Source organism: Cupressus sempervirens, chromosome 8 (genome assembly GCF_028749045.1).
Source record: "Cupressus sempervirens isolate cs-2001-9-10 chromosome 8, ASM2874904v1, whole genome shotgun sequence".
NCBI lineage: Eukaryota > Viridiplantae > Streptophyta > Pinopsida > Cupressales > Cupressaceae > Cupressus > Cupressus sempervirens.
This window is the reverse complement of record NC_143125.1, coordinates 178,793,579-178,808,250: the sequence shown is the minus strand read 5'-3', so window position 1 is coordinate 178,808,250 and position 14,672 is coordinate 178,793,579. Positions and strand designations below refer to the sequence as shown.

At 34.7% G+C, this 14,672-nt stretch overlaps 1 protein-coding gene across 6 annotated transcripts in view; it reads left to right on the top strand.

Moving 5' to 3' along the window:
- Window positions 1–14,672, top strand: part of LOC149542143 (thioredoxin-like 4, chloroplastic) — a 148,495-nt gene that overhangs the window by 108,326 nt on the left and 25,497 nt on the right. Inside the window, exon 5 of one of the 6 annotated variants that reach the window (XM_089797177.1) lies at window positions 7,489–7,996. The exons of 4 other annotated variants lie outside the window; for them this stretch is intronic. In XM_089797177.1, coding sequence (XP_089653303.1) covers window positions 7,489–7,527 — 39 coding nt within the window. In that variant the 3' untranslated portion in view covers window positions 7,528–7,996. Of the gene's footprint in view, window positions 1–6,428; window positions 6,475–7,488; window positions 7,997–14,672 lie in introns of those variants that run through there. One more of the 6 variants, XM_089797178.1, reaches the window with a different exon arrangement.

Sequence of the window (14,672 nt, the reverse complement as noted above, 5' to 3'; positions counted from 1 at the left end):
ATAATCACATCACAACATTTATCCTCGCACTTTCATCTAGTGCGAAATAGGCTCTTCCTCTAGCATGACTCCCTTTCTTCATTAATTAGGTTCTTGACAACAAGGTTTTCTCCTCTCTTAGCATCATTTGAGGGCTCTGATTGAGCTTCTTCATCTGCATGGACAACTCGTGTACGACCTTCAATTTTCCATCTGCCCTTGCTTGACATTGGGGACATTCATATGCTTGGTGGCCTTCCTCACCAAATTTGAAATAGGTTCCTTTGAAGCTATCGCTCCCAGACCCTTGTTTAGGTCTTCCTCTTCCTCTTACTCTTTGTTCTTCGCTGTTTTGATCACGCGGGCAGTTGAAACTATCCTTGTACCTACATCTTCATTCTTCCTCTGTTACTCATTTTGATTTCCATAGGATCTTCCACTACCCCTCCCTCCTTGACTTCATCCTCTTTTATTTCCTTCAAATCACTCATTCAACTTCTCTTCCACCTTACAAAGAAAACTGGTAAGCATCTTCAATATTTGTCATTGAGTTAATTGCTCCTGAATACTTGACCTTAACCCATCAAGGTAACCGGTACCTTTTCCCTTATTAGCTTTTGCATGGTCTATTCTGATCATTTTATAGAAATTTTCTATGTACTCCTTAATAGACCTACTCCCTTGCCTCAAACCTTACAACTTCTTCCACAAATCCAACTCATAGTCGATTGAAATGAACTATTTTTTGAGCTTCTCTACCATCCGATCTCACTTGGTGATTTTTCCCTTCCCCTCCTATTTCTTTCTAGTTGGGCCAACTTCCACCAAATGTTGGCGTGACCCTTAAGTATTGTCTTAGAAAACTTGACTTGATCTAGGTCATCTATCTCCTCATACTCAAAAACTTCCTCCATCTTGTTTATACAGTCAATAAGCTTCTTTGGGTTCAAATTTTTAGAGTAATAAGAAATCTCAATCTTGGGTCTTTTCGCTATCTTTGAAATGACCCTCAACAACCAAACTTGATTTTGATCTACAACTTCTCCTTCATTTGTACATGGAACTTCAATTTCTTCTACTCCCTTTCCTTCTACCTTAGTCAAACCCTCTTCTTAGCTCCTCTTGCAATGCATCAATTTGTCTTGGGAGACTACAAGCCTTGTCTACTAGAGCATTCCTTCCACGAACATTTCTACTGCCATACCCACCACACATCACCTTGGGGGCATCTTATCCTCTAAGCCACAAGTCTTGTTGTGAATTGCCTACACTTTGTCCACACGCTCAAGAACAACTGGCTTTGATACCACTTGATGGGGATCAAATTGAGACTCAAAGAACACCAAAGAAGAGATTTATATTATGTGATTTTTAAGAATCTATTAACTGTACATTAAAAATAAGAAATCAAATGACATGCCATAAGAACATAAAAGTTTATAGACTACCTAAACTTTGGAATAAAACCACTTTTCTCCAATACAAAATGCTCTCCAACCTTGAAGCCGGGTCGAAAAATAATGTGTTTCTAGTTTATGCTAAAATTTGAAATTTGAAATTCGAATTTGGTGGTTGCGTGCCAAAACAGAGTTTCAAATTCAAATTTGAATCATGTTTAAAAATAGGGCAGTTCCTGAAAAACAGTCCAACATACGGGAAGCATAACTTTGATTTGAGACCCCTATTGACAAAACGTTTACATTGTTAGAAAGCTCTTTGAGTGTTCTGCAACCTTATGGACCAGCTTTGCTTGTCCCCACATTTTTGAGGCTGCATGGGGCTATTTAGTGTCTCAGAGCTGGCTCCAAAGGTTTTTCAATACTTATTAAGAAACTTAAAACCTTAATAACTTTTAAATGGTGAATGTTTTGACCCAATTCTTTTGCTGAAGTTCTCAATTTTCCATATCCAACCTTCTTTAAAATTTCTAGCTTCATCCACCATAAAATTAGAACTTACTAAAAATAGTAAGTTGATCTAAAATTGAAGTTGGGGAAATATGAGAGCTTCAATCTCTTATTTGTCCAAATGGGTATCCAATAATGTAAAACCTTTGAAGAGAAACTATCATAAAACAATTATTTTGGGTGATGTAGGATTACTCTAACGCCGTTGGATTCTTCTACATCACTTAGTTTATCCATTGACATCGACCTAGCTAGTGTGGTCCTTTAAGGTAAATGTAAGATGTTCAAATTACTACCATTCAATTGACACCATCCATCGACGCATATCAATGTGCAAGCAATAGTCGAAGCTAGCTTATAAATATGCCATTGGACCAAACAAGAAAACTTAAAATTAACAAGAAACTAGTGGTTTGGTCTAAGAAAGTTCACTAAAAGATGCATCCAAGATATCTTCCATTCAACTAAACACTACTTCTAATCGACAAGAAATGAAATGTTACTTATAGATGAGGAAATGTAGAAACCATGCAATACTCCAAAGCAACACAAATAATCCTCCATGAAAACCAACAATGAATCAACCATAGTTCAAAATCTCGATCTCTGCCACTTCTTGGCAAGGCAACAAAAAGTTTTCTTGGCAAATATTAGAGAGAAATTGGCAATTTCTCGGGAAAATATCGAGAATTTAAAAAATGACTTAAATTTAATTAAAAATGCTTCTATACAAAATTCAAGAAGTAGATGCATATAATGAGTTAGTTAATGAGTAAACAAACCAAACAAGCTGATCTAGATATATATAAATGCAATTAGTAACAAAATCGCATCCTCATGTGGAATGCCGATGTAGTTAGATAGTCTGGACTCTGAAGCAAACTACAAGTACCAAATTGTCTTTGTAAAACAATAAGCAAATACAAATGTCAAGTACAATATGAAACTAGTCTACATCGTCCTCTTCCCCCTCCTAGTAGTCGTAGTAAAGACTATGGGAAAGGGAGGGGCTCTAGCGGCTCTAGCTATAGCAGTTGTTTATGCTAGTGCTAGTGCTGGCCTTGTTAAAGAGTCCTCATCCTCACTATCACTTTACTTAGTGTCAGTGTCCTCACTCTCATTGCCCTCTCCCTCAATGTCGTCTAGTCCCGATGCAAAAGCCTCCTCAAAATCCCGCCTCTCCAAATCATATATGTTATCCTTTGTGAACAATGGAGGCTGGTCTTGTGTTGTCCAATCACAAAAAGGATCTATATCATTTATATCAAGTGGCTCAACTAGTGATGACTCTACCTTTCTTACGCGCAACTTAAAGTTATATTGCACAAAGACAAGGTCATTTAGGCTTTTTTTGTGCCAACTTGTTCCTCTTCTTTGTGTGAATGAATTCAAATAAGCTCCAATTACGCTCACAACTAAATGAGCTACATAGCTGACATAAGATGTGAAAAGCAAGTTATTGCAGATTTGGGACATTTCCACCACAATTTCGCCACGAAGCATCTGTTAGATAAATATTAAATAGTTAGGAAGCAAGGTGAGGACACATTTTTGTAGCTTAGTATTTACCTATTTATCATGCATGTGAAATACTCCAAATTCCAAATATTGTACTTGGGGTTTGAGTGTGTTTGCCTATCTTTGTCACAACTAAGGAGAACAGTTTGCCCATTGCATTTTGATAAACTTCCATCTCGGCCAGGATGAGGTCTCTCACCACAATGTGAGGTACTTTCCTTTGCATGCATTCATTGAAGCCCTTCATGACCTCTCCATTGGGATCTGTGTATAAAGGAGAGAAGCAGTGACAAGGGTTGACGAAATACCCCATTGCATGAATGGGTTGGTGGAGCTGATTGCTCCACCTATCAATAATGTCCCACATGGGCTGAAATTGTAGGCTGACCCCCTTTTATTTATTTCTTATAGCCTCTTTGGCCCTATCCATGGCCTCATAAAGGGACCCCATTGGGGCTTGTTCCCCATCTACCAAGCAGAGAACTCTAACCAAGGGCTCCACCCCCTACAATTGAAATGCACAAAATGATTATTAATGAAAGAGTAGGGTTATAAATTGATAATGAAAGACTTGATTAATATGTACAAAAAGAATTAAATATTCAACTTTTGAAGTTTCCAAGTTACCTCCACAATTTTTGTAACTGGATAAAAAAAGTGTCTGTCAAAGACAATGCGTGCAACACTCTATCCATCAAGCCTCTTTGAATAATTTGACTCTAGCCATTTCGGACACACAAACATCTCCTTCAAGGTGTTAAATTGTAGCTTTTGTCAGATTGAACTATCCTGGAGTTAATCCTTCTATGGTTATTGGCAATCTTTAACTATACATACTTTTATATATATATATATATATATATATATATATATATATATATATATATATATATATATATATATATATATATATAGTATGCTATATTTTATATATAATATAGATATGTTATAATTAATAACATTTTAATTAATGATTAATTAATATATATAACCATAGAGACATGTCTCTTCACAAGACATGCCTCTTGAAGATATATTTATATATCTTGGAAATCTACAATTGAAACACATAGAATTACAACAATGTTATTACATTTGCAGAGATCATAAATCTAACATGGTATCAGAGCAGGGACTGCAAATGTTAGCAAGTGTTTGAGGGAAGTGGTGGAGTGAAGGAATTACAGAAAGTCAGAAGTCAGTATTTAATATTTTATTTTTAAGGCTTCATAACTTCACCATAGCATTGGAGCTGCATATATTTTTGCCATGATAGGATATTTCATCGTGTGTCAGAAAATATATTCTAAATGACATTTAGTCAAACTCTGCCTATTTTCAATGGGCTTGATAACCTTATTATATTGCAGTAGATAGAATTGAGTCACATAAAATTAAAGATTTATTTATCTATCTATGGTTATGTTGAAGTACTTTGGGAATATATTAAGCATAAAATTTCGCTGCATATAATATCATTTTTGGGAGCAATATTAAGTTGATCATCAGGACACTCATGTCCAGTAGCAATTAAATTTCTGTTAACAGCTTCAAACATCGCTTGAAGATTGACCAATGTCTTTAAGATTTAGTTTTGTCTAAATCTGCCTTCTAGCAGTGTTTTTTTGTGCTTGGAAGTTGGATTTAAAACATGTACTCCTGCTGACCATTTTGGAACATAACTATGGAGAAGTGGCGGAAATATTCAAATGGGTACCAAGGCATGAATGTTACCATTAAACTTAAACTGCTTAAGACAGAATAGATAAGAAGCAATAAAGTACTAACATTTGCCACTTCCAAGCTCATGAGAATTTGGTTGACTCGAATCAGCAAATGAGAATAATACAGAGGAAAAGAGACAGTGTTATCACCAATCACTGTCAAGGCAGAGATATGGGGGCATTGGAGTTGACTAATAATAAGATGACACTTACTCAGAAAACCAGTACTGGTGACTAATAATAGTTGTAAAACATCCACGATATTTATGTAGGAAGATTATTAATTAGCGTTCAGAAGAAAACAAAAGAATCAATGTATAGTACTAGAATCAATGACATAACTGTGTACAGTCAATGTGCAGCGATCAAACCTCAGTGACTACTGGAGCCATGATATGAAAGACATGTTTATTATGCCATCATATTTTAGAAATTCATGATTGGTGACCATTCTTGGGAGAGGTTCAAACGGCAACAGGGAAAACCATAAATATCGAGAGCTTTCAGAATAAGACACAAAATCAGACAGCAATGGGAAGATGCAATAATGAAGAAATATATTAACATGGAAAGATAAAGAGAAGTGAGAAGCAATGACTATGGAGAGATTGAACTAGCAAAGGCTCGTATGGTATCACCTGTCACGTCTTAACTGTGCAATCAAATACATCGATCTTGACAAAACTATAATATATAGTTAAGGCTGTTGATAATATTTTAATAGTCTAAAAATAGTTGATAGGAGGGACGAGAAGGGTCCCATATATGTGAGGATACAATGAGATTGTGGGGTTGTGGTGAGGAGTCAAATGACTCATAAGAAGAGTGTGCCCCCTCGTTGATATTAAAGCATCACATCCCACATATCTAAGGTATGACTATGCATCCATTTTTGTTTAAAAGGTAAGCATATTATTATTATTAGTGATGTTCCCTCAAATTATATCAATATGTTAAACACATGCATGAATAAGTATTACTCTAATTGATATGGTAGACAACTATTGAATGAAGAAAATATATCTATAAGAGGATGGTATTACAATCATGTTAAATGAAATGATTAGATATTGAGTTGTAATTAAATTGGGTGGTGATAAGATAAGCATACCTCTATTGCCTTAAATTAAGAATTGAGCTTAATAGATGAAGTCATCTAAAGAGCATTATCCTTGCTTACATGAGATAAGTATTTTCTAGTCCAATTTTCTAATATTGTATTTCTAATATAGTAAATCGTTCTTATTTTCCTATACTATGAGTTAGTTGCCTTGATCTTCCTTCAAGAATTTCATTGCAGGAAGAGGAAGATTGACAGTCATATGGAGCCTGAGATTTCATTAGAGGCAACCTTGAAAGAGAGGACCATACAGAGGATATAGTTTCATCAACTGCCAGTGATATTGATCATATTGATTCAAAGGGGGGAATAATAGTCACTGTTCTATTCTCACTTGAACCGTATTCCATTCTCAAATAATCTAAAAAGAAGTACAAGAACAATAGATTCACACTATGGTGCATAGGTATTGTTGTGCGACTAGGAATGTATCAGTTTTTGGCGCTGCTCTATGTAACATTGGGAGTCAAAATTCAAACCTATCATTTTGATTGATGAATATAGAGAAAGACATAAATATTAGGAAGTTGTTACTAACAGCAGTTATAATGTGAAATAAATTGGAAATCAAGAAAGGAAAAGTTAGTAATACTAATTGAAATGTTGCTATAAACATTGTCAAAACTGAAGTATCCATGACAATGGGTGATATCACAAATTAATAAAATTGATAATCAAGGCACTTTGAGGAGCTTCATTTATGTGGAGTTTTAACTAGTACAGATTTGTCACAGCAAATGTATTTAAAAGTATTGACATGGAAATGATTCTAGTGCCTTTCCAATGTTTTGAGGAGAGAGATGTAAAATTGTCTATCAAAATGACACATGTTGACCCTACTACTATGGAAAGCTAGGACAATTTCATGTGGACGACATAAATTTTAAGGAGTAAACTCTCTCTTTGGTGTTGCTAAAATTGTGTGTCAAATTCTGAAGTATATATAAGAGTGGGAATTTTACATTGTGGGGGTGAATGATTACCTCGACCAATGTTTCATTCCCATTGAAGGTATTTTCTGGTGAATGGTTACCTTAACCAATGTTTCATTCCTCATTGGTGGCATTTTCTTTATTAATGTATATGGACCTTAAATTGGAGCAACTTGTATCAAGAACGAGATAAGTATTTGTTGTCCTTGAGTATTAAATTTAATCACTTATTGTAATCTCTCTCGTATTTGAAATTATACACATACTATAAGAGTTAATCGCTTTGATTTTTTCATTTGTGTGTAAAGTTGATCTTGCAGGCAAAGATTGGTAGCTTATGGCAGTAGCTCAAAAGAAGTTGTGATCAAGCTAGATAAAGTGAGGCTCTTGAAGCAAATGTCCTTGATGATTGAGATTATGACTATCTTTCTACATTAAGAGGGAGCATGACACTTCTTCGAAGGCAACACATGAGCTTAGAAGATCAATACTCAGAGGGAGTCTAGAAATACATGTGTATGACTTCATGATTTTGATGAGCCTACTTCTATGTACATAATGAGGAAGTATTGACTTATCACCTGAAGGTTGAAAAGATTAAGATATTCTAAGGAAGTTTAAAAGTTTTATGAGTAAGAAAATGATTTTAATGGGCCACACCTTGTGAACATCACAAGAAAATGAAAAGATCCTTAAATAACTTGCATGATCATACACTAGGTACCGAGTAGGTAAAATTGTTCAATGATATAAAAGTTGGAATTTCACATTGTGGGGGGTAGATTTAATAAACAATATTCAAATTCCCACTTGAAACCATCTTTAGAGAGGAGATTTAATCATTTGACAATTATGGATTTTCGTAGAAAGATAAGTATTTCGTACTCTTGAGTATTATAGTTATCTACTTACTATAGTCTCTCTCTTTCTAGGTTATAAACTTATACGTACTATAAGAGTTAAATTGCATTGATCTTTTCCTTTATATCTAGAGATGTTCTTGCAGAAAAGGAAAGTTGGTACGTTTTCTACTAGGATTATTGTGCAGGCTTTGGAAGAGAACATCTTTTATGATTAAGATTATGAAGAGGAAATCTGACATTGCTTTAGATTAAGAGGGAGCAAATAAGAACATGATTCTGTCAAATTTTTTATTCAGACGGAGTAGATCATATCACTTCAGAGGTAAACTTGACATGATTAATGATTATTGTTTCTTATGCACTTATTGACTAACATCGTATGGTTGATGATTATATGCTACAGTGATAAATCTACTCTTGTAGAAAATGCTCCATGACTTAATGTCATGTGACCTTGTGATACTGGTGCATTTATCACAATGATGAGTTATATTAGTACAAATGAGCAAAGTGCTGATATTTTTACCAAGCCTCTTGCAAAGTTGAAATTGTGTACTTCAGAGGTAAAATTGATATGACCTTGTTGTAAATGCATTTATTAAACTATATATTCATGAATATAAAATTACTTTTTGCTTGCAAGCTTGTATTGTGAAAAGTGACGACTTTTCTTGTGAAAGGTGACGACCTTTCGTGTGTTTTGATCCTATTATAAAGTGATGACTTTATTTTAGTTGATCTGTCTTCAAACAATGGTTGAATTTGGTGTTATTTTTGTTCTTTGGGCCGGATTTTGCTAGACACATTGATAACCTTTATGGATCTTTTGGGCGATAGCCGGACACCATGAAAACCCATTGTTTTGAAAGTTTGGGTTATCTTTGTTCTTTGGGCCGGATTTTGCCGGACACATTGATAACCTTCATGGGTCTTTTGGGTGATAGCCGGACACCATGAAAACCCATTGTTTTGAAAGTTTGGGTTATCTTTGTTCTTTGGGCCGGATTTTGCCGGACACATTGATAACCTTCATGGGTCTTTTGGGCAATAGCCAGACACCATGAAAATCCATCATGTTTTCTTTCTTCTTTCTCTCTCTTAGTTTAAAATATAATGATGATTACACCTTATTGTCTAAGTTAAACTTACTTCAATTTCCCTTTGCTTAAGAGGGAGTATTGAGGATTTTTAGCCTCATAATGTATTGAAGTAAATTCCATATGTTAATTTACATATGTGTGTTGATGAATTCATATTGACATGCCATTTTAGGGATATCATAGTGAGATGATATCTACTTATACTCAAGAACATATTATGTTATATATCAATCTTCCCAAATAAAGAGGGAGTGTTAAGATAGCTTCGATTGTATTTAAGTCATAGCTATGGTAGAAAACAATTGATATACATATCATTGTTAGAATTAGATATTGTTGGCATGTTTGTATTGACACATTCCATGAAGCGATGTCTACTATAAAAAGATCACACCTATGATATAGACTTCTTGTTGAGACTCATATTATCAAAGGATAATGTATCTAGTGTGATAAATATATATTGAGGTCTTTAATATGACATTCTAAGATTATCGTGATAATGTATTCTATGACAATCCTCCTTAGCTAAGAGGGAGTGTTAAATTGTAGCTTCTGTCAGATTGAACTATCCTAGAGTTAATTCTTCTATGGTTATTGGCAATCATTAATTATACATAATCTAATATATATATATATATATATATATATAGAGTATGCTATATATTATATATAATATAGATATGTTATAATTAATAACATTTTAATTAATGATTAATTAATATATATAACCATAGAGACATGTCTCTTTACAAGACATGCCTCTTGAAGATATATTTATATATCTTGGAAATCTGCAATTGAAACACATAGAATTACAACAATGTTATTACATTTGCAGAGATCCTAAATCTAACAGAAGGGATTCATATGAAGAAGAATACGTTGCAACGTTAGAAAAATTGTTGCAGATCTTGTGACTGCGGGTCTAATCAAGTTTTTGTCTTTGGTGAAGTCTCTCATCAAGTGACAAACCTAAAGGTGATTGTAGATGTATTTTGTTATCTTCCTTGCATCCTCTACAATTGGTTTGACCCAATCCAATTTCCCTAGATCCTCCAAAAGAAGGTGTATAACATGCATTGCATAAGGAGACCAAAAGAGTGTGCTATGCTTTTCTTGTAAGATCCTACCCGCTGCCACATATGCTGCTGTATTGTCAGTCATGATTTGCACCACAGTTTCAGCCCCAACCTCCATCACAACATTCTCTAACATTAGAGTCAAAGACTTACGTGTCTTTACCTTGTCTGAGTCATGCAAGGATTTAAGAAAGATTACTTGATCCTTGCAAGAAACCAAAATGTTGATGATGGTATGGTTTCTTCCATCCATCCATCCATCTGAAAGTATGGTGCAGCCATATCGTTTCTATTGTAATTTTTGTTCTTCAACCACATCTTAAGCCCTAGAAACAAACTCTTTCAACAATCTACAAGCATAAAATAAAAAAATGATATTAAGCACACAACTTTGATTAAAAAAATGTTACATTCAACAAAAATAAGTAAGTTGTAAAACTGTAAAAGTATTTAAGTTTGAAAAAACTAAACTTATCTTCCACTCAAGTTTGCAAGAGTAGGTGGTTTGTAGCCCTTTCTTGTTACCATACAACTAGTCACAACATTCAGAAAATATAGACTTGCCGCAACATTGAAGGAGAGGTTGTTAAAAAACTAAAAATCAGGACATTGAATGTCAAGTTGCTGATGCATATCACAGTTACATCCAATAACCTTTAGTGATGGTTGTGCTCTAGGTGTGTTTCTATGCAAAAATAACCATCAATAGAAGAGTTATGTGGTCTACTAGAAGTAGCGTAAGTGGAAGTTGAACTAGAGGGCCTAGCACGGGTAGTTGCGCGGATCCATGGGCTAAGAAGATAGCCCACTATCCCCTCAAGTGTTGTTGCTTCTTCATCAAGGGTTGCTAGGATACATGGTTGCAATCCATATCATTTCATTATGAATCATGATCATTGTTTTAGGCTTTTAAAACAATCAAACAAATAGTGGTGATTAGAAAATAATAAGCGATTCTTAAAAAGGAAACATAGCTTACGATTTTGAAATGGATGCCCTCATGGCCAATATTGCGCTTTCCCCTTTCAACTTCTTCTCTTCTTGGGCATCGAGCAGAGCAATCATCTCTCATTTGATTTCCTCTACAGTGTTATCACAACCCTTGTGTCACGGTTTTTTATACCAACAAGGTGGCACTTCAAACGAGATATGCTCCATGAATTTGTTTTTCGCATTTTATGCATATGATAGTATTATACTCCGTTCGTTCCAAGCCATATTTCCATGCAAAGTCTCTAGCCACTTTAGGGTGTGTCCCTATGAATCCAGATGGACATGGATCTATGGGGCCATCGCTAGATGTTGTAGCTGACCCAGTTGTAGCGGAATTCATAATTGCCATTTAGTTTAAAATCAACCTACACATACAAAATAAGCCACAAATTCATAAATTAAATAAAAATATTTAGGAACAAACTATATTAGATTAAAACTTCAATTAAGTTTAAACACAATCTGAAACTTGAAAGAATAAAACAATAAATGTATTAGGTTATGAAATTAATAAGAAAAATATGATTGTTTTTGAAAATATTGCAAAAACCTGGTATTAGATCTTAGTCATTGCACTCTAAAATGTGTTAGAGAACATTATGCAAGTATGACAAGACAAAATGATTTTTAACTCAAAAGATCAAACATTTAAGAAACTTACTTGTGAATCCGGATTTGCTTGAAAAGAGCTTTGAATCCACTCTTAATCCACTCTTAATCCACTAACAATCACTCTAAATCATTGTCAAACACTTAGTTTCTCCTCCTAAGCCGTTCTTCTCCACCCAAGAAGCTCAATGCTGCAAAAAACATTATGGTTTGCTGTTTTTCTGGGTGTCTTTTTATTGGCAACCAACCCGTGAGAACTTAGGTATCTCTTGCAGAGAAGTTCCGATATAGCCCCGAGACTTTGGCGATTTTAGTAACTTCTCGGCCTCCAAATCTCGCACTAAAATCATAAGTTTTTGCGCCAACTCCAGCTTATCGCTATAAAACGATATATCGCTGAGAATATTTTGAACTATGGAATCAACTATTACTTTGATAGCATTATGGAAACAATTTTGTCAAGTCTCGTCTTCTATTCTACTTTAAAGTGTTTTTACTCTCTAATCTTAATTCCAATCTAATAATGTACAAATAGAAGGGCTTGGCCTTTAATAGTTATTTAATTACAATGAAGGGTCAAGATCAAGGGCCAAGATTAACCTATTACAAACCCTAATTAGGGTTAGCACTACTATCATCCAATTATATGAAGGCACCACCCTATGGACCAATAAGAAAATTACAATGCCGTTGAGAGCCAATAAGAAAATAGGTAAGGCAGAGGCACTAGATACCTTCCAAGTGCACTTGGCATAATATGATTGAATGTGCTTGAACACATGTAACTAGAGCCTTTTATTTGGTTGAAGACAAGTGGGCGCCACCTCAACATCCTTATCTTATAGACTTGATCATTTCTTTTGTGATGAGAAAATATCCCTTGATAGTCAACATTATCAAGCCTTCAAAAGTGATAGCATATTCGCAAATTGCTTCATCCTCTCAAATTTTCTCTATTTTTTGGATATCTTCTCATTGCCACAATTTTGAATTTGCTTGTACTTCAAACTTGATGTTTCTTTTGATGCCTTGACCTTGATCTTCTTGACGTGATGAAGCCTTCATGCACTTGGATTGTCAGAGTGAAGTTGGAGTTTTTGACGAAATTCAAGTTGATGATGGTTTTCTTTCACTTGTAAGCTTGCAAACTTGTACGTTCTTCATTTTGATCTTGATCTTTGAATTCACATCCTCAATTTGATCCTTGACCTCAAACTATCTTCTTGCTTGATGTTTTGAGCTTGATCTTGCCATCATCTTTCACTCTCCGATCCTCCCCTTTTTCATAGTTTACCTTGCAAAAACAAAAGAGAAAATTTGTCAAGCTCACAAAATGATGAGTATAAATGATATTAAGGAAATCTGAAAGGTTACACAGTATTAAATTGTCTTTAGAGCTTTAAATCAACTTTTTCTCTATTTGATTAAGAATTCTCAACTTTCTACGGTCTGATTTTTTCTATTTTGTGCCCAAATTCATCTGTTGGCAAGTTGTGATTCTGATTTCTTCTTTTCTTCTAAGCCCGATCGCTTTCCTTTTGCAAGTTCTGAATTCTGAATTTGTGAAAAATCAGAAATTTATCCTCAAAATCGCCCTTCAATCAATAAAATCACTGCCTTCAATCTTTTGAATGAAATCCATTTTTACCTCATCATTTTTGATTTCTTTTCACGAACTCTAATCAATTTTTTTTCCTTGAGCACCCATTATTCCAAGGGCAGATATTTTGAGATGTTGGGAATGAAATTCCCAAGTTCGTAATAATGCCGTGAAAGGGCCTATATGGCAGATATTTGTTGTAGTTGAGAATGAAATTCCCAGTTTTGGAAATTTCTGCCCCTTGCTAGAGTGCTATCCATCATCTTTATTTGCATATTTGGCCAACCTTTTACATTTCAGTACTGTCATGTAGATTTGCAATTTTCATTTCCCATCTTGATCTTATTGTATTTAAACTGGAAGAGTGAGAGGGGAACGCTTAATATTTGATTCATTGAGTGTGTGTACCTTTATATGAAAGTGTTGCAGCTTAATAACTGCATAACTACAACTAATAGGAACAATGCCATAACTGATAGACAATTATGATATGAATGATATTGTGCCAACATTCTTCCACCTCTCTCTCTCTCTCACACACACACACAAAATATATTGATCCTAGGAAAACATCGAAAACCACCTTGCCATAGGGATCCCCCCTTAAGATTTACATAAAAAACATGCTGATTACATGATTTCAATACATATTTTAAGAAAATCTCCTTCTGGAGTAGAAAATCCAAACTCAAGAAACACTCCATCAAGTTGTCTCTTGACCATTGGAAATGTGTAGCTTCAAGTTGTGTTCTTAAGCTCTCAGTCTTGAACTGTTGAATCACAGTCTTGAATTATTCAACATGATCTCTAAGAGATGCCATAGATCTCTATCATTTTCTAGGGACTGCGAAAGGGTATAATTCTCGATCATATACTCAGAAGCTTACTAGACAACAATCTATCTTGAGTGCAATACCGAATCTTAAACTTGTCTCCACAATGAGTTTTCACGAGACATGCATTTGTCAAATTTGTCAGCATTAGAAAAAATAGCAAAATAGAAAACAAAAAAGTGAAAAACACTTGTCATGCAGAACACCATCCCAAAGCGAGAAGCTGACTTGAGATGATGGAAGGTCTTCCATCCTTCGATGTCACCGACCTCCACATGTGAAACTATTACAGTTCACCCATTTGATGGTTCAGGTCTTTGGGGAGGCTTCTTCTTTATACTAGTTGTATGAAAATTCTTTTGAGCCCTTATTATAATTAGCAATAGTAATCATTAGACCATCCATACAACAT